The following is a 22148-nucleotide window of genomic DNA, read 5'->3' as shown; positions in this document are numbered from 1 at the left end:
TTGGATAGAACTACTGTCAATATGCTTTTGCTTTGTGCGATTGGTCAAAAAACTTTTAAAGTAAGTTGTAACATTAAGTTCTTTGTCTGCTGCCTGGGATGTGAGCTGCTGGCATCTTCCCATTGTCATAACCATGTAATGAGACTGATGCTGGAAAATACAACAGCTCGAGACATGTTCCTTAGCAGTCCCCTCCTGTCTGTGATTTGTACATAGACCCCTGGCTGGCAATACTACTAACCAATTGGAGCCACACACAAGTGAATAAAGAAATGGCTTTTCCATCTTGAAGAAAATGGAGTCTGCATGATTTATTCCCATAGGATTACACTGGTCTTCTTGGCCACAAGGTCATACCACTGGTCCAGTACAGAACCCTGGGGGACACCACTAGTTACAGGCGTCCAACTAGACTCTGCCACTGATCATGACCCTCTGGGATTTGCCAGTCAGACACTTCTCAATCCACCTCACTGTCCACAGTTCTTGATTTTTCCTATGAGGATGCTGTGAGAGAGTGTCAAAAGCCTTTCATGGACCCCCTGCTGCTTCTTCTATTCGTTTGATTAGAATCCAGCTTTTAACTTATGATTATCCTTCTAGACTTATGAAATAAGTTGTCTCAACATCAACTTCACCACCTTTTAAACAATACCCCAATGACACTGTTTGATCACCATAAGCAAACATGGGCCTCAGTAGGAAAGAGAACCAGACACCAACAAGAAAACAACTGTGAAACCTGACAACAGTTTCATATTAACCAACTTCTCCTAATGGAGAAATTGATCAAAATATGGAGATTCTCTTCATACTCGTGTCCATCACATTTATTCCCTTCATAATATGCCTTAAATTCGTCAGGCAACTACATGGTTGAAAATAGACATGACTCCTGATGTACTACTCAAATTTTAAAACAAAAAATAGTCTAGTGAAAATTATGGGTCTGATGGTGCACTGCAGTCTTCTTACTAACTCCCCTAGTCATGTAACTGTCAAATTTTAAATTTTGTTCCTCAAAAACCTATTAACTCTCTCCAAGTACTATCCCTTATCCCCATCCATCAGCTCTGCAAATACTAATTATGATTTTCTTCATCAAGAACATTTCATTAGGCTGGTTCAACTTCATCTTAGATTCTGCTTCTGCTTCTTGAAGGCATTCAGTCTAATAACCGGACCAGTTTTTGCAGCCATCTCAGTTTGACAGACATGCTTTCCCTCCAGTTTTAAACTAAGTAAAAGAAATATATACCATATAGATATTTCACACAAGAGCCTATTAATAAGTCCTATTAATATAACATATGATTACATATACTCCATGTAATATTAGAAGCTGAATATTACTTACTTATCTCTTAATATTACACCTTCTATACAGGCGCCAAACAACACTATACAGGAGAGATCTGTTACTGAGACTGAAGGAAGATTACTCTCTAAAAAATCACATAGAAGAAATCCCACCTTTCTTCACCAAGGTATGAAATAAAAATGTCCATGACAATGCAGCGCGTGTGTGTATTTCCTGGCTGCTTTTTTATTTTTTTTTTTAGTTCTTCCCTGCTACGGTTTTTTAGTTTATGTTCTTTATGACTGTATGTCACAGTGATTTGTGAAGTATTGGAAGTAGCCAGCTCATATAGCATGCAATAGAACAGGCATTTTCTCATACAAATAAGCATGTACTTGTGTACTGTAGGTTTTGAAGGACCGACAACTACTATTACTGTTTTTTTTCCTTTAAGATCTGGTTATACTGAGTATGACAATAATCTGCCAACAGAAGCCTAATGCTAAAAACCTTCAGATCACTTGACTACAACCATCAATTACATACTGGAATTTGAAGCACTAGTAGAATATCTATATTTATTAATAAAATTTGACATATTTTCATAATATTTATAAATAATACTGGTATTTTAGACAAATATCAAAGATTTCTTTTCAGTTTAGATTTCATTCATTTCCTAGTCAGGAAACTAATGATTTTCCAGTGAAAAACCTGTTATACCTACAGAATCTACAGAATGTAGACTAAGAAAAAAGTCACAGTATAAAGGATACAAATAAAAGATGTAGTTGAAATAGCCAAAATTGTTCCAGTAGGAATAGATTTCTGAGCATCCTTTAGATCTCCAGATCTATTTGATCCTGCCATAATACCTTAAAAAGAGACAAAATTTATGTCATAAAACCAATTAATAATAACTCCATGATAATAACTAAGAAAATAAGAACATCTAATTTTAAACCAACTTTAACTCAAAGATTACCAATGGAGCAGGCTACAGAAGCATATTATAATCCTGCACAAATCCTCAATTTATACCTTCATTTTATTCAGAAATCTGTGTTATTACCCACTTGAGTAAGCAAATCCTATAAAGGTCAGTAAAAAGACAGATTAAAAAAATGTTTTTCAAGTATTACCTCAGAATCATTCTTGAAATGAAGAAATACAAGGAGTAGCAATTTTGCTATTTGGAAGGGATGTTACAAATTAATAGGGACTTGGCAATTTATCCAGTATGACCTAACGCACTGACTTTCTACTAAACAGACCATCATAATAACAAGCAGATGTAAACAAGCAAATCAATAAACTAAAAAATAAAGCCTTAGAAGCAAAAAAGAAAGGAGCAGGCAAGAAAAAGAATGGTTAGAAAAATCACACGTACGCGTGTGAATCTAAAAAGAGAACCGAATTATTTTGTAGCACATACAGTGACAGGAGGGAAAGAAATCTATACAATAATTAATTCTGCCATCTCTCCTACAATTGACCTAACCACTGGAAGCAAAAATATGGAAGCTAATGTCAAGATGTTCCAGTGCAAAAACATTGTCAGACTCCATGGAATAAAACAATAACCATGAGGTCAGATATGATGAAATGTTGGTAAGAGTCTGATGTTAACAAATGGGAGCAGTGGGGTTCAAACAGTGAATACAAAGATAATTCCACTTCATAATAAACTACCAAACAGTGCTGCAACTTCTTATTGGAATTCTATTCTGTTACTTGATATTACAATTACTTCAGCTGGGACTTTAGAAGAAAAACGTCTGTTTTTTCATTCAAGCATGAGCTGAGGAAAATGAAATACAACTAGTCTAGGCTTGACAAAAAAGTCTACACAGTTAATGTGGCAAAATATTGGACATGTGAACAAACCCCAGGCAGTTAACCAGGCAGTTTGGACACTGGAAGAATCATTTTAATATTAAACTGTTCTCTCAAGCCTTTGAAGATTAAAGTGTTATAAAGGCACCTTATTTGGAATAAACATTTAGTAACACATGAGGGTTTTGCTTTCTTTATAGAAATGGCCCTTAAACAGATTTCTTGTTTGAGTCCTATAACGTCCAAAAGTCATTAGCCATGACTAATGTCTCCGTAGCACCAGAAGGTACATAACCTCAGACACAGAAACTTGCAACAGCATGAGTCACCCATAAGATTGATGAAAATGAAAAAATTTCACATGAATTTTTTTTCCCAGATACAAATACACATCCTCATGCAAAAAAAAAAGTTGTGTCTACCTGTCACAGATGGGAAATAAATCCCTACAAGCATTGTGAAGTAGGTCATGATATCTGTAAAAACATAAGGAAGTCCACCCATTTTTGATTCTTCTGATCCAGCAACTGATGGCTGATCTTTTTTCTCAACTATTGATCCTTTTTCTGAATAGGCACTCCAGAGATTATCTACAAGGTGGGGGAAAAAACAAAATCAGTGTCACCTCTCTGTTTCAGGATATCAGTTAGTGAGAATGCAATAATCCTAGGAATCAGATGCCTTTTTCTTACACAAAAATCATGACATTTCCCAGTATGATTAATACCAGTTGTAACAGGTATTATGTAACTCCAGCCCATGCTAGTAAAAATGGCGTAGTGTGAGATGTGTCCTGCAAAATTTTCTCTTCCTCTAAAGCAAAATATAATTATAGAATTAAATTCTAATGCATTTGTAGAATGTACACTTGCATTGCACAGGCACACAGATGTTCTATTGGGAAAAAATAAGGAAACTTATCTCCAGGTTCAAGGAATCTTAGTATATACTAATACTTCTTATTCTTGTATTTTGAGGAGCAGTATGAAAAAGAAATGCTACTTAACAGTAATTTGAGTTCTTTGACACCACCTGTACAGAAGAATCCTGCATAACAGTTCAGGATTCAGCTGTTAATGGCAAAAGATTTCCACATGGTGACAAAAGCAGCATAACCAGACTCCAGAAGATCACTGGTAAGCAAAGAAACCCCAGCAGAATATGGCTCAAATTCCCCAGCAAACTAAGCGCATTTGTTTGAAGAGTGATAGGTCAAAGAGTAAATTTTGAGAGCTTGCATTTGTGGAAAACACTGGTTGTGTACTTTGATAAGATTGTGAGAACAGACCACACTGATTCTTATTTGAAATTGAGACAAGTTGTCCTATTATATGTGAAAAAACAAAGTAGATACTCTTCTGACCTGTCAAGAAGGCAAAGGATTTTACAGCAAGGAAATAAACAATTTCCATGGACTGCCAGGATGATTGAATAGCCAATTTTCAGACATCCTGAACAACTCTAGGGAATTCCAGTACAGTATTCTAAGCCTTTATAATAGCAAAAAGTAACCTTGAGCACAATAGAAGATGGACTTTGAACCATAAGTGGCCAAAGAGAGGGTACTCATACCAAGATTTTTTTCTAAAATCTTACAATTGGTAACCTATATGGAAGTAGGCATGAGAAGCAGAAGAGAAAGCACAGCAAAGATTGAAAATAAGTATTATTTGCTAAGGAATGATATGTGTATCACTACAATCAAATGAAGAGGAGTTACAGACTGATCTAGAGATAGGACTGAAGCCATAAGAAGTTAATGAAACAAGAGAATTTTAAATTTCAGGAATTTTCGCAGAGATGAGTGATGTAAAATAAGACTAGATCTCCAAATTAGCATCTATCTACCCCCTGTGAAACATAAGAAGAAAATCAAAACATCAGTTTGAACTGCCAATCAAAAGCACTTAAATTCTTAATAAGCACTCAACAGCTTGTGTCCTTTATTCAGCATGACACAGGAGTGACAATGACCTGAGCACTGCAATGCATACAACTTAACTGTAGAACTGTGCATGCCAGCACATGGGTAAAATCGGCTTAGATATTTTGTTGAATAGAAATCACTTTCCCATTTCATAACATGTCACACAGAGCTTTCCTATGCTCATTTCCCCAAAAGTGATAATCCAAGAGGACTTGAAAGTTAGGGTGAGAAAAAATAATAAGTTTTCAGAAAAGTCCAGACATTTGACCCTTCTAGGACCATTCCTTGATTGCTAAGGCTCCTCTAGCAGCTAACATTTAGGGTACATACACAAGAACAGGTACAGTGTATCAGACCAACATGCTACCACCATCAGAACAATGTTGATAAAGCTAGTAACAGAACTGCATAATTTCTGTTAGGGTTATAGGCCTATTTAGTCACCCACTTCCAGAATGATTTATTATTGTCAGGACAACACTCACGAAGGTATATAAGGGATGAATACTTACTCTATATGAGTGCCAAATAAATGGTGTGAGGACTTAGCACACTTCCTGAGACAGTCATGGCATCTGAATATTGCCAGTCACAGCTCAAGAAACTTTAATGTCCAGAACAGTTTCAAAGTCTTCACACAAGGCAGAAAATTCATCAAGTGAAAGAAAATTCTCCTTGAGAAATCTCTGCCACGAGAGCTCAAGCTTATGCTAGATATCAGAATGTGTGTTCACACTCAGCAAGTAAGACACCTAGTTTTAGCATTAGGTGTAACTAGGATAGTGAAATGTATTGTTATGGAATAGCTCTTGTTCAGAGAAATGTTAATCAGCGAACAGAAGCAGAGCGCATATTTTCAAAAGCAGGAAAAGCAGTACTTAGCCTGAAATCTCCAAGAACACTGAAATACCTGAGGTTGACATGAAATAGTATTGATACCCAAGGACAAATGAAAGGCCATTTCTTTAATTTAAAAGTGTTTCAGGGAGACACAGAAACTAAGGACTCATAAGCAGCATCTCTACAGGAACAGTCAATAGCAACAATAGCAGTTGATAGAGGCAATAAACAGGGAAGTTATTTTTTATTTCGGACAAAACTTAGTAGTTATTCACAATTTTTCTTTAGTTTTGAAAAACTGGGGAAACCTCAACTCAGCTTTTGCAAAAGAAAATTGTCAGAAGTATTCAAATTCCTTGAGGTAAACATAAATGAAGGCAATCCACTTGGATCAGTCCATCTATATTGCCCATGTTATTAAAATATTCCTCACCCAAGGAATCTACACGAGACATTGGGTAAGAGGAAATCTCCTCACATGGATTAAAAAAAACCAGTTCAAAGACAGAAAACAACAGGTAAGAGTAAATGGAAGTACAGCTTTGTAATGCAGAAGAGCCACCAGGAAACTTCTATAAGAATGACCATCAGGATGTAACCAGTGCTATCCAGTACACTCGAACAGCCCAAAAATAGGAGCTAGTACCAAGGTGAGAGCCTGCTGGCAATTCTCAGTTAATTCAAAGTTGTAGAAGGAAAAACAGCTGCAAGGAACTTAAAAAAAAAAACAAAACTAAACAAAAATGCATCAGATTCCATGAGTAAATATAATGGAATTGATGAAATTCACTACAGGTAAGCAAAGAGCAGTGAATGGTGGAAAGTGTGTCGCTCACAATGAGCTTTCAGCAGACTCCTGGTCTTTAGAGATCTTAACATTATATGAGAATAAATTAACAAAATATACTTTTATACAGGATTGCTTGTTGAATGAAACACCTAAACAGTGGTTGGAACAAAGGAAAAAAAATAATACTCAGCCTGAAACCTCCAAAAGTAAAAGAACAATTTAAATCTTACAGGTAGCAAAAAATTGTAACATACAGCTAACTTGTGAGCTGGGGCAGGAAGTACAAAATTATTCATGAAAAATCGTAGATATGCAAATGGTAAATCATAAAACTCAGAAAACAAACTCTAAACTACATTTCTTGTAACAAGCAAATAATTTCATTTTTCATTGAGAAAATTATTTTTTAATAGCCACAAATTTTGATTCAGAGAAGCCTATGTTTCATTTAGTATCTTTTAATGTATTTGTACACTTTATATGTGATATTTTCAATTGGAGTACTGTGGCAGCAGTGACCGTCTAGTGTGCCTATGTAGCATATTTATATAAATCAAACTTTATTTTAAGGAAAGGCAAAGCAGAGGTATCAGAGTAACCATTTCATTCCCAGAGACATTATTTGTGAGTGTACAATACAAATTATTACACATTTAAGATGAAGCCTATGACTTGATGCAATCTGAATTCCAAGCTGCCACAACCATACAGATCTGTAAAGAGAATAAAATCTATACATTGGAGACTGCTCTTCTCTAATTCAATCACTAACTTGTACACATTGGACAATCCACAGAACTTCACTCTCATTGCACCACCTGTGAAGTGGAAACAAGTTCCCTCTCAGGAGAGTTTGAAAATATATTAATGAATGGCTTATTGAAATGTGTGTTTGGCATACATATTTAAAAAAAAAAAAAAGCTGTGATGAGCACTTTATCACATTTTGATTAAAAAATGGCTTTTGAAAGAGTAGCTATCAAACTCCAATTACCACCAAATTAAAGCACTTGATACTAAGATTCTAAAACCAGGTTCTTTTATAGGAAGAAGCATGCTCAAGGTAGCAATCCTTCACACAGACTAGACCGCTATATTACTGACCAGCCATTGGCCAAATTAATAATGTCCAAAAACTTTTAAGTCACTGTGCCTTCCAACTTACCAGTTAGAACTCCACTCATTATTCCTGGTATTCCTTGAATTTCTGTTACATTATTGAGACTAAAGTAGTCATCACATGTAGCATTAAGCAAAGAACTATCACAGAACAGGAGCCACAAAGGTGTAGTCTTTGTTTCGTTATTGCTTTCAGTAAATTTGGCACAGACATCAAAGCTGCGTTTTGACAATGTACGGTTTCCAAGGAGACAGATACTATAAAAAAGAAAAAGAAAGTCATTGTTCCTTCAATACAAGGCTGTGAATGAAGCCATTTTTTGTCCATTAGACTTCTTCAGAAACCTGTTATTTACACTATCTACCTTAAGGCCTATACTACATCTACTAAACCAGTATATAGTTTCTACATCTAAAACTATCATCAATAGTCTTTAAAATATGGATCAAATATTTCTTCTTTATGGTAAAGTATAATCAATTTAAGCAGCTTGACTACTACATAATAGCAATTATGATGCATTCAGCCCTACAAGAAAGAAGTAAAATTAAATAATAAACTTAATTAAAAGATGAGTCTGATGAAGAAAATATAAAAGTGAGTTTAAACAAGTAAACCATTCTCTTCCTTTTCAAGCAACTGAAAACTTTAGATGATCCTCAAAAACAATTACAATCCAAAAGGTAGGAAATAAGCCAGGAAGATTAAAGAGCCAAATATAACAACAGTGATGGGAGTACACATTAAAGAATCATGTATTGGGAAGCAATTTTTTTTTCAGGAATGAAAGAGAATTAGAAAAATCTGAACAGCTGTCAAAAGCAAATTCCTACCAGCAGAGTACATTAAGGATCTAGGTATATTTCTTTGTTAAACTATACAAAAGATGTTTAAGATTCCAGGCTTGCTTAAAAACTGAATTATATAGATCTTTGAAGACAAAAGAAGGAACATCAAATATAAAATGAGGGTTAGGCAGATACACCAGCACAGCTTCAAGGTATTGCATCTCATGGAATTTCAGCAGATTTAACAGAAAACTATTGCTAAAGAGATCATCTTGTCACTTGCCTTGCTTAGTTTTCTTTTTAATTGCTACTGATTTGATGACTCAATAGCAGCAGGGTCAAATAATACAAGCAATGGAAACTTTCAGTTTGATTCAAACTGGGAGATCTTGAGGTAAACTATTTTACCACCTACACAATGGACAAACTTAATGGAGGTTAGTGATATCAACCTAACTAACCAGCTAAGTGGAAGTTGTTTTGTTTGGGTTTTTTTAATGACCATCATCAGATCAGTCTTACCATTACACTAGACCCTACTTGAGTTTCTCATTTTGAGGCAGACTCTAAATGTAAACCATTATATTTAGTGGAAAATAAACTCTTTATGTTTTCCCCCCAATACAATAATATTACAGTAGCAGCCACATATAAAGTCTCCAGGAACTTGGTAATGAGTCTCAGCAATGCTACATACCCACATAAACTCTCTTTTACCTATACAGACAAAAAGATATTACTATTGCCCCACTGGAAGTTAATGTAAGAACCATAAGTTTTATTCAGAAATAGGTCAAAGTTTTACATATTACATGTGAAACAATGCTACAGAACAATCCACAAGTACTACTCTAATGGTCAATTTATAATGTAATTACCAACACTTCAAAGTAATATTGAATTTGTAACAATCATACAGCAAAGGATAACTCTTACTATGAAGTGCCACACAAGATTGAAGTTATCAGCCTATTCTGATCATGTCTTAAGCAATATAACTTTGTTTCATCTTTCAACAGAAAAATATGCACAAAAATACAACTCATATAACTGGGTAAAGTAAAATGCAGCTAATAACTGGAGTGAAGAAGTAACTCCTATTGAGCTAAAAATTAAGCACATCAAGGACCTTGAGAAGCAATGTGTCATGCATAACAATAACATTTTATTTTATTAATGGGAAAGCCTTCACAAATACAAGTGAATTTAAACACTTCAATGTGTCATTTTTAAGAAGGGAGAAATGGAAGTTTCTAAAATTTCTTCATAACACAGAAAGTTTAAATTTATGGGGTTTTTTTATAACAATGCTTAATAGCTACAATGGTTTCTTGACCTTTTTACTTTATTCTACAGGTTTTTAGATAAAATCTTTAGATAAAGCAGTTACATTTACCGTCAGCAAAACGCACCTTCTTGCGCCTTGGGTATGGATGAAATAACAGCCAAATTTTAAGCACCAAAGAACATTTTCTAGAGTTACCATATCTTATGAAAAAGAGAGAAATATTCAGATATGTGAATATTTCTTAGAATATCAAATGACCACATTGGTATTTAAACTACATAAAGCTACCACTGAAAGCAATGTGTTTGTATTTTGAAATTTAGCTTAAAACATGAAATTATTACAGTAGCTCTTCCCTCCCCACACTTTTTTTCTTTTAAATAACCCGCACAACTCAATATTGCACTTACGGAAAGTCAGGTGGGTCAAAAGCAGTCTTAATAACTCCAGCATATATGGCAATGATGGAAAGAATCACACAGGCAAGGAAGACCAGTGCAAGCTTGTTGACATACTTTACTCCCACAAAGACTACTATGGCCATCAGAATGACAATACATGTTCCATAGACTCTCATGTTGTTCAGCATAGCCTCTGTTTCTTCACCAGCATCTGCCACTTTAAATATAGCAGCACTGGGAGAAATATAGGTCTGCAAGAGATATGGTGAACTATCATACATGTAATAATGAACATTTTATTAAATCATTTACTTGAACTATAAAATCTAACCTTCTATACCAGTTTTGCTTTCACAAATGAGTTTAGCCATATAATTTGGGCATCGAAAAACTCTAGAAATAAAGGAAGGAAAAGGGTGAGGGTGAAGAAAAACAAGGATTAAGAATAGGATACAACTTTTGCTCCAGCTTCTTATCTCCTATTAAAGATCTTCCACTCCTCTAATTCATGTGTCTGCCAAATGGGGAAAACAGCTAAGGAATTTGGTGGTGGAAGGAAGTAGAACATGACAAAAATAAAAGAAAAAACCCAAACCATAAACAGGACTTCCATTGATTGAAACGAAATATGAAGAAACAAACAAAAGTATAATAAACTAAAAATGTTTTCAGTATTATACACCCTATATAATACTTCATAAAATTTTAATCTAAAGTTGCAAGAGCACAATTTAAGATTATTGTGAAGAAGTTTAGTCATGTGCTAAACCAGACATTTCAATCTACTGCAATTTCAAACAAGATTCTCTTACAGATCTCTCTTTCTTAAATTTTGGTGTGCTCTACCTGAAAAGAAGTTGAAAATTGTTAATAGCATTTATACTGTTAAATGTGTGTGAGAAGACAAACTGATCTAGTTCTAAGACATTGGTGTACTACACTACACAACCATATCTATATGCCCTCTTCTAGCACCCCTAAAAACACCCTTTTCTGCTCAGCTACCAGGGCTTGAATATTAGGGCTTGAGGCAACTCCGGTCCTTCAAAAAAACTGCAGAAATGACTATTTTTCAATAGTATAATTTCTAAAGGCAGGAAGAAACTTTGAACAGGAGGCTGATCTGATGCATTCATAAGCAAAATCCAAAAATAGACATAGACAATCATTTACCAGAAATTTCTTAAATTAAATTTAAATTTAGTAAATTACTATTTACTAGAATGCTGGAAGATATGAAAATTGTCACATCATCATGGAAGAAAAAGAAAGCAAACTAAAAAAAATTATTACAGATAAAGTATATATTGTTAAAAAACCCTACACTGTGACGTTGCAGAAGTTTCAGGCTCTCTATGGAGGTACTCCAGAAGATTTTCTTGTGGATTTTGTTGCCCTGCTGCTCAAAGCCTTTGCCAGGGAAAACCACAGGGAGATGACTGATTTCTGTTTCTCCAAATAATCCATGCCCCAGTGAAAGAAAAAGCAATACTCATGCCTTGTGGCTATGTCAGGGGTCTATTCTGAGGTCTTTGACAGATATCCTGGGAAGCATTTTACTTCAAATTCTGTAGCTAGATCTTGTACATTTTTATCAGCAACACAAACCCAGCATGACCCTCTTAATAGGGAGAACAGTGCACCAAATTCAATCCACAATTGAACATGTGCTCGTGTTACTGCTGTAGATCAGACAACAAGCAAGACAGATCAGATCACACAAGCAAGCATTAGTGAATACTATCTCTAATTTAAATGTAAAAAAAACCTGGATTTGATTACATGGATCATAGTAAGTAACAAGAAAGAATTCTTAAGTATCTCCTGTTCATATCTTCAGTTTCTGATTTGATGACCAATTATTGGCCCCTCCTGGATGAACAAAGCCATAGTAGCCAGGCCACTGCCACACAGGCAGAATTCCACAGCATCTTTGCAAATATATGAAAATTCAAAGCCAGTAGTTCTGAAATGAGGAAGTGTGATTGATTATTATTGCCTCATCACAGATATGCCCTTCATGTTCTCCACAACTTTTCATTATGCAGCAGTGTGTTACCTTGGTAATGCTTTCCACCTATTATTTGGAAAGAGAAGATTTCTGCTTGGTTCGCAAATTATATAAAATAAACATACATCAAATAGCATTTAATTTATTTTTGTATTACTGATAAGAATTTAACTTCCTCAAATAGTCATGAGTAAGAATAAATATCAACATCCTAAAATGTAGTATCAAAACATTAACAATCACCAAACTAGAATGCATTTTAGACCATTAAGAAAATTCATCAGCAATATCCTGAAACAGCCCAAACACATTTAGTCTTAATAGAGACTAGTACTTACCAATAAAATTTCAATGGTACCAAGAATATACATTGCTCCTGCAAAGGTTGTACCCAAGTAGAAACAAAGTCCCACTGCTCCACCAAACTCTGGCCCTAAAGATCTTGAAATCATGTAGTAAGAGCCTCCAGCTGTGAATTTAACAAAACAAAACAAAACAAAAAAACCCCAAAGAAATAAAACAAAACAAACAAACAAAACACCTCCAGTACTTCAGATTAAGGATGGCAGTAGAGAACAAAAATTTGAATCATTCATCAGTCAACATAATCAAGATAACCACTGCGTGTTTCTCCACTGACAAACTCATGACAAGACTGTAACCAATGTCTATACCATCTAGATAGTTAGAATGCACATTTCAAGATTAATATCCCCATGTGCATTGTCTGTGGAATAGAAAGCAAAGACCAAAGAAAGAAGAGGAAAAATTCCACAAGCTAAACAGAAGTAAATTAGAAAAGGATATACAGGTATAAATAGGTATGAATGAATTTTTAGCTTCTAACCTTAAGCTGTTCCCCATCAAACTATAAATTTCCAAAATAATTGCTTTATGAGACAAGGACAAAACAGATTATTTTCTACTGATTCTTTCTATTTTCTGTATACTAAACCATAGCCATTTTCAGTACAGTTCACAGTTTTTTAGTACTGTTTAAAGGTGTTGGGAAGGGATTGCTTTTTCTTGTCCACATATAAAATATTCACTTTTACCCTGAGTTCTTCAATTCTTCTCTCTTACTTCCCATACGTATGCATCATCTTTCTTTAAGTCATAAACTACACCACCACCATCCTATTTCCATTGCACTATTTGCCTTTTAATAAGGCTCTAAATTTCAAGCTCATCTCTTTCTTTTAGAATGTCAACCAACTCCCTCAAGGAAAACTCTTCTCTCTGGTTCCCTCTCCATCTACTCTTAAATTAATGATTTTTGTCCTGCTTGTGGGAAGAAAGAGACAGAGGAAAGATGTGTGCAATTTTAAATAACGTATATCAGTGTGAAGAGTCTGAAGCTGTTTTTCATAGAATCACTAAAGTTGGAAAAGACCTCCAAGATCATTAAGTCCTATCATTGACCTAACACTACTGAGTCGACCACTACACCCTGTTCCTAAGCACCACACCTCCTTGTTTTTTGAACACTTCCAAGGATGGTGATTCCACCATTCACCAGCGCAGTCTGTTCCACAGACTTCAGTGTTTTCAATATGAATGAATGAGAAACTAAGAAAGATATTATGATGCATCATCAATTCTTTTACTAAATATAATGAATGCTCTTGCATATAAAGGCAAAATAAAGGACTCCGCAGCTTAGGTCTCCTTCAGTCCTGGGTTCTTATATGTGCTTTCTGCCTTCTCCATATATTCAGGACAAGCACCATTCCTCTTAAGAAACTGGCACCAACAACAAAAAAAGTGAAAATTTAGACCTGTCTCATGTAAGAACTGCAGGCTTCAAAGTCTGTGAGAGATGTTAAACAAAACCATTAAAATGAACTTTAAAAATATGAGGGAGAATACAGCAGAACATTTTAGTTATCTGAGCACTGATTTGAATAACTCAATTTTATTATAAAACAGGAGTATTTTAAACAAAATTGTCTATTAATTTTTATTTCATATATGGTACTGGATCCATGAAATACAATTATTATACAATTACTCTACATTCTACACAAATTATAGCTTTTACTATTATTATAGCCCAACAACTTCACTTTAAGTTCAGAGTTCATACCAATATCTGAACACCAGAACTATCAATTATTGTGCTGAGAAACTAAAAAGGGTAAGAGCTTCAAGAGTTAATTGATTCTGCAACTAAAAAAAAATCCTCTTACTTTATGAAGCCGAATCAATTTATCAATCTATCCTGAAAATTTGAGATGGGCAGAACCTAGAGTGTTTATGCAGAAAAATATTTTTGCCATGAAACCAGTTACTATTCTTGCAGAAAACAAGATATCTAACTCCAGGGTTTAGCTGGAAAATAGGAAAATTCAGGAGAGAGAAAAGTAGTACCCTTATTTGTAAAGAAATTTGCTTTGTGTGAAGACCAGTCTCCATTAATTCAATTTATAACATCTTATCTTTGATTAAAATAGGATCAAATGACTGATGACAAAGATGTGCTGCAGATTGCAATTCCCAGAAGAACCAGTCTTAAAGACTGCATCTCACATTAAAAAGTTATTTATAAAATCAATTAAAAGAAAAAATGCATTTGATACAAAAGCATTACTTCTGATATTTGAGAATGATAAGAATTTCTTATCCCAGATTTAAACTTCCATTATTTAAGAATTTGCCATGTAAGATAGAATTCTTCATTACCTGGAACTACACCATTTGTTGCTATAGCACTCATTGAAATTGCAGTTAGCATAGTCTGTGGAAAGATGAAATAGAGGAAATTTAAAATACCAGAGTTTTGGAGGTTTTTTTTTAAAGATTGGGCAAAACAGTAATCAAATGTAACTAGATTTTTTTTTCACCCCAAGATGTTTAATTTGGGATATCCATGCAACTCAAGTACTCAACTTTTCAGGCAGAAGATTTAGTTAACTTACACTTGACACAGTCTTTAAAGAACTGGAAGAATATAGAGCATTGCATATACTTAAAATAGTATGTTCATTATTTCAATTTAAAAAGTAGTGAAAACTAATTGTAACATTATTATGACAACATCTAGTAAAAGTGTATTCTATTATTCTAAAAAATTACTTTATGGATGCAATGCTGTGGGGTTTGATTTGTAGTTTATTATTCAGTTTGTTCTGAAGTTGAAAAAAGCAGAACAGTTCAGATCTCTAAGTTAATAATGAAATATTTGCCAAAGGCTGATTTAATAAAACTCATATAAAATTTTAAATAAAAGCTTACTTTGATCAACTCAAAAGAATGTCCATACAGGTTAGACTGACACGTGACACCCACTGCTTATATATATAACCCATTTCTCTCAATTGAACCATATTGGTTAAATATCAGTACAATTTTACCAGTATGATTAAATATGGTTATATTTTCCCTGATACTCATACATTAGAAGGTGTCAGTACTCTTTCAACAGAGAATTTGGACAGGAGTTTAAAAAAGAAATAAAATAAGGTTAACTTACACAAGCACAACACATGAACACAATGATGAAAGACTCAAGAACTCCAGCTGTTCCTACAATCCATGTTAAACGCAGGAAAAGGATAACTCCCAAGATGTTTTGCAAACAGGGAAGATATACACCAATAAAGGTGCCCATTCGTGGACCCTGGAAACAAAGTGAGAACATCAATTCCTTTGCACTAAAAAATTTAAATCTATAAACACTTTATTCCACAAACACTTATCACAAATGCTCCATGAACAAATGCCAAGTGAAAATGAATGGTAGCTTCGGAGTGTCCAGCTTTGCAAATATTCATGTGCTATTTATAAAGAAAAATTCCTGAAAAGAGAGAAAACTATTTGTGATAACAAACTCTCTTGTTCCACAGAAATTAGGATGACACCTTGATAGGGATACCACAGAAATTACCTTGATGTGTCATCCTAATGATAGGATGGGATAGGATGGCCCTTCATCTGTTGATCATAACACTTTACAAACTTTTTCAGAAATACCAGTTACAGGCTAAAGTTAGAGGTTAAAGATAAATTACTGCCATAATCAAAATATCATTTATATTCTGCAAAAAGTTGATCACAAATTGCCACACAGCTGGCACAAAAAATTATATTCAATAGTAATTTCAATTTTAAAAAAAGACAAGGTATTAAGACAGAGCGTGAAGTAATGCAGAGCTGACTACAATTTCTTTTTTTCAAAAACTGCAAAACCTGTCACAACATAGTATATGTGTACTTTTTATTTGCTAGTGATCATCATAGGTCAAGACATACACAAAAGCATTCAGGTTTCATCACTAAAGTTTCAGTCTTCTACACTTATGAAGAGAAAACAGGCTTTGAAATACTCTAGTTAAAATCAACAGTTATACACAGTAGCTTTCCAGTTACACAAGATAGTCTTAAATCACAACCTGGGCTGTGAAAAATGGCAATTGATTTAAATAAATAAGCAAGCATTGATGCTTTGGAAGTTATCAAAATTATTAAGAAAACTCTAAATTTCCAAGTATTTGTAAGAAACCATAGAATGCCATTTAGACTACATTTTTTATTTTTAGCATCTTGAGCGATTTCCATGTGCAGCATCAGCTCCACTGTCTCAATCACACTATTAAAATGCTACTCTGACAGGCTACTACTTAACTATCACAATTTCAGAAATTAAATTAAGATACATACATAAAACTTGTGTTATCAGGCCACCACATGGAGCACAAACAAGATCAACTGCAAGCGAGGGCATGATGTTCATTTGTTCATAGTCAGCTCCAGAGGGAGTAATATGGTGCTGCATTGACAAAAACCTCTACACAGCAGCTGAACAGACAAAGGGGTTCACAGTAAGGAAAGTGTGAGAAGATCAGTGTTACTTTTCTCACATCTGAAGTTTATCTTCAGATGAGATGAAACAAATATAGATCAAGCACAACCAGACAAACAGAAAGAAAGCACACCCATGAACAAATACAGGATAAGGAAAAAATTAAACAAACAGCTGGCCTTTATCCCTGACCCTTGCCCACTGTCCTGGTACCAACTTCCACTCAAAAGCTCCATTCCACTCAAATGAGCTGCTGTTCTAACCTTGTTTTCAAACATATTTTTATCTCTGTCTTTTCTGCTCTGTGCTCATTTTCCTTTTTCTCATTCTCATATACTTCTCCTCTTTTCTTCATAGCTCGGCATGTAAATTCAGTAGCAGGACCCCTTCTCCTACACAAAGACAGGTGACTCCCAGCACTGTCTCTTCCCAGCATCTACCTTAATTTTCTTAGTTTCAGTCACCATGCTCACCATGCAGCTCATCATTCTTCCCTTGCCTATATGTTTTTATACTCTGTCAGGTCACATGCTTTATTCCAAGCTTTCTCCTTCAAAATCAGCCTCTGCTAACAGAGGGATCAATCCAACATGCCACTGCAGACTCCAACTATTGCATACATTCCACTTCTACAGACACAGATACACATTTTGGGTATCCAGTAGACAGACAACCCTTGATGAATTCAGTTCACTTCTAGCAAGTGTGTTTAGCAATGTGTCACACAGAGCATATGACTTCCTCTCCCCCAAGTACAATATTTTTGATGCTGGCAACAAAGTGTTTTCTTGGAATTCATCCATTAAGTTTTAAAAATACTTACTCCAACACACAAAACTAAGACAACTACTCAAAAAAACTAATACCATGTTAAGAGGTGCAAATATGCTTATAGAATTAAAAGAGTGATCTGTTTCATCTCAAATTTGCCTTAATATAACTACCTAAAAACCTAGGCAGTTAAAATATATCAATAAACCTGCAAAAAGTCCTACTGCATGCTTATTAGAGGTAGGTAACAGGTACTGATGCTTGCACTAGTCACAAGGAAGAAGAAAAGAAAGAAGAAAAAACTGGGTATACTCCATGTTTCAGATCCTAGCTTTGCACATGTTTTATCTACGGGTTTTACAGCACAGTTTTGCTAAAACATGCTAACAAGAACATCAAATTAACACAAGTCCTGCAAAAATGCTTCAATTCTAAACATGGTATTACAAACCTCACTCCCATTTTTAGGTGTCCACATATTCACTTTTCAGGTTGAAAAATGCACTTCTTATCTCAATAAATTATTAGAAATCTGAATACCTTCACTTCCTTTCGTTTGCTGTCTTCATCTGCTTCATGTTCCACCACTCCTTGAGTCAGATTAGTGTAGTTTGCTAGTTTATTCAGAAGAGATGACACCATGGGGTTACTATCCATTTCTTCCTGTTGGGTTTTGAAGAATACTGCATTTATTAAATAAATTTTCTTTTTAAGTCATCATTTTATGATACTGCTTCAAACATACTCAACAGGTCAGCCCTGATTCAGCCAAATAAAAAAATTAGCATGACAGAATACCAGTCAGCTTTCAACCAACAAGAGGGTTCTATTCTTTCTAGAAGTTTAACTCTACATGGCTATGTTGCACCATTTCTTTAATATTTTTACGTTACCTTACAATATGCAGCTCAAATATAAGGAAAACCTAGAGAAATTCCACTGTAATTTTAAAAATCTATTTTCATCACAGCACAGTCTTTAGTGGATTGTACTGGTAGAGTTGAGTCATTTGAGTTTTTCCAGCACATGAGTTTTTCCAGCACCTTGCTTGTGTTTAGAAAGTGACTTCAAATGATTTCTCAATCACTAAAGTACTTAAGTACCTCTCTGAAGTCTAGTGCTGCAGGCTTACATATTTTCTTATACCAGGCATACTACTTCCAAAGTGTTAACTTGTTGAAAATACCCACACATCTATTACATATAATTGCACATATATAATAGCACCTGACACAGAAGTCAGCCCATCTTTCTTTACTGCTACAAAACAAAAGCATGCTAAAACATATCATACAATCCAGAAGAATACACAGCATTAGAATTCCAAGAAAAATGGATCCAGGAGAATTCAATTAAATACAAAATCTTGAACACTGGAAAGAAGACAAGAGATCAGGGTGACAAACATAGACAAGAAGTAAAGTATGGGAGATTAGGTAATGATAATGGTCATAATAGTCAAACTTCTTTTTAACAGTTTATACAACTCTCACATCTGAAAACACGAGAAAAACAAGATTATAGAAAACTTACTCTGAAACATACATAGTATCAAAAAATTTCACCACAACAACACCAGCAGTGATGCAATCACTAGAAGGCTTTCAATGCAATATTGTTAACAGCAATATCTATAACTTGAGATACGTAAAAATAATGGTTTCATATCACTTGATTTAATGTGAGCCATGTGTCAAAATAACAGATTCAGGACAAAAAGCAGCTATGGCCAAATTATCATCACTGAGGAATACAGCAACTAATTTGAACCACATAAAGTTTTAGAAATGGCTTTATGGAATAGAGCTTGAAGGAGAAAAATTCAATGACAGAACTTTATTACCATCATTCCTGTCAAAAAATACTAAGATATTGCATACATGACAAAAAGACAATTAATGATCAACATTAGTTTGATCCTAAGGAAAATTTTCTCTAAAACAGTGAAAAATAGTAAATATACATTATTTGGGTCATGCACAGGTGAGACGAAAAACCATGTCCCCTGTGCAAAGATATTTGAAAGGAAGAAGAGAGAAATGTAAGAGAACAACAAGAAAAAATTGAGTAGAATGCAACAAGGTGGCTAAACAATGTTGGAAGCACCTTGTTTTTGTTAACAGCAAGCATCAGAGTAAGACTAGTTGATGCTGCTAGAGCACAGCAACTAAGGTTTTTACTAGAAATACTACTTAATTGCAAAAGTGGCCCTTAAAAGTACTCAATTAATACACTTTTTCCAGTAATTTGATTGTAATAATTCAGTTGATTAAAAAGGTATGAAATGTCCATTAATAAATAGATATTTACATTAGAAATTGCCATGGTGTGCTCTACATTGTAGTTGGACAATACAACTGGCTTGTAAATTTGGCTTGCAGATTTGCTTTTTAGCTTTGCTGTTTAACAAAAATTCCCCCGTTGAACAAATTATTTTGCTAATCCTCTTAAAACTGAATACTGCTTTCTTTAAAAAATACGTTTGACTTCCAGTAGCTTTGTCTAACAGTGTCAAGATCATAGCCCAAAAAATTTAAATGCACGAAGACTTATTTCATATCTTCACATTTATGCACACCAATATTTACTGTTCTTGCCTATATATCATTCAAATCCACTGAAATGGAATGTTAGCAGGAACCAAACTATGAAAAAGTTATTAAAACTCATTTTCCCTGCCACTAAATTTTAAGACAGAAAGTAAACAGGTGATTGCTCATCTCCATTAAAGGTGAAATATGTTTTTGGTGTATTTAACTTACCTCAAAGAGAGCCATATTCTTTCCTTCATACATGCTTCCTCTGCCCAGTTCTGCACAGTTAATAAATGGACTACTTTCCCTGGCAATCCCATCCCCTAGTGGAAAAGTAACACAATTAAAAACAAGAGGAAAAAAAAAAAAAAAAAGATACATTATACTATAAAAGGAATAGTTAGAAGAGTCTGGTAAGAGCTGGTTCTAAATAAGACCACAGGTTGCTGCAAACCCAATTTTCATCTCAGACATGTGGATGTTAAACATTTAAGGAGATTTAGTTTAACAGTCTAATCTTGGTATAGTGTTTCATCATTATTACTCTTTAACACACATACTGATTTCTCCCCTACCCTTTCTAGTTTCCCTAAAAACACTTGATAATTGCACTACACATAAAGGTTTTGAGTATAGAATAAAATAGCCCTCCAGCTAACCTTTTTATTGCTTTACTGACTCCCTCAAAAAATCTCCAGTAGTTGAGGAAGGAATTTATGAAACGCAAAAGGAATTACTTTGTAAAGGTTGTGGGGAACCTTCCATGACATGTTGTACTTAATCTATTCCTTATTGAAATAGAAATTGCATTAACCTGTAGTTCTACTGACCTGCTCTGGCACACCTCTCAAAAAATACAGCATTACTTTCACTGCCTTACAGCCGACAAACTACAAAAACTATGACATGCTGATACCGTCACAACCCTGGCATTTCCAAATAATCTCAAGTCCTTGCCTGCACCACTTTGCCTGTGTGCCCTTTTGCCCTTATATGCACAGATGACCGCAATAGCACCTACAGTCTCTCCACTACAAAATTAAGGAACAGTTAGAGAACAAGCTGTACTCTTTTCCCCTGTCTCCTCCCTCTGCTCCCTACATGAAATCCTAGAAGAAAGCTCTGGCAAATGTGTACACTAGTCTCAGCACAACATATTATCTTGGTTGTAAACCAGACAGAAATATATCTCAGTCCCTCAAACATAAGAGGGACTGTGGATTTCCCACCACTAATTTCCTACCACTCTCCACAGTATCACTATAGTTATTGGTATCATGACATAGAAACCACATACTATTATAAGAGACACAGAATATAACAACTGTCCTAAAAATTAGGGCTTTAAAATTAGTTCCTCAGTCCAGAGAAGAAATGGTGATGAATTCACACATCCAATATACTTCCTTCTATCCACATCCTCCAACTTTCATTTTTCTGCTTCTCTATATTATATATTTGGTCTCTCACTACTTCAAGTCCTACAGCCTGGTTAGGCACCACTCTTCCAACCAAGGTTAATGCAAGGTCAGCAGAAGGAACACTGTTAAAACAAAAGAATCTCCCTCATGAATTAACACCTTGAGATGTTTCACAGTATATGGAACATGCTGGTTTCACACAAAATTATCTGAGAAATTGGCATTAATGGGCTCCATTGTACTTTAAAGAAAGATTCAATTAGCTTTTTCACAGACAACAAAAGAGCAACTCTGCCCTGAAACAAATACATCCTGATTTC

General features: G+C 34.7%; 1 protein-coding gene across 5 annotated transcripts in view; it reads right to left on the bottom strand.

Annotated features, from left to right (window-relative positions):
• The window catches only part of SLC12A7 (solute carrier family 12 member 7), a 79118-nt gene that overhangs the window by 44400 nt on the left and 12570 nt on the right, over positions 1-22148 (bottom strand). For all 5 annotated transcript variants that reach the window (XM_077179586.1, XM_077179593.1, XM_054641868.2 and 2 more), the window contains exons 2-11: positions 20636-20730; positions 18414-18536; positions 15774-15920; positions 14984-15038; positions 12640-12770; positions 10300-10541; positions 7859-8070; positions 3559-3726; positions 2077-2175; positions 1358-1415 (exon numbers count right to left, since the gene is read on the bottom strand). In XM_077179586.1, coding sequence (XP_077035701.1) covers positions 1358-1415; positions 2077-2175; positions 3559-3726; positions 7859-8070; positions 10300-10541; positions 12640-12770; positions 14984-15038; positions 15774-15920; positions 18414-18536; positions 20636-20730 — 1330 coding nt within the window. The remainder of the gene's footprint in view (positions 1-1357; positions 1416-2076; positions 2176-3558; positions 3727-7858; positions 8071-10299; positions 10542-12639; positions 12771-14983; positions 15039-15773; positions 15921-18413; positions 18537-20635; positions 20731-22148) is intronic.

Source organism: Agelaius phoeniceus, chromosome 1, assembly GCF_051311805.1.
Source record: "Agelaius phoeniceus isolate bAgePho1 chromosome 1, bAgePho1.hap1, whole genome shotgun sequence".
NCBI classification, from domain to species: domain Eukaryota; kingdom Metazoa; phylum Chordata; class Aves; order Passeriformes; family Icteridae; genus Agelaius; species Agelaius phoeniceus.
Note: the sequence above shows the minus strand (reverse complement) of the source record. Positions and strands in the feature narration are given on the sequence as shown.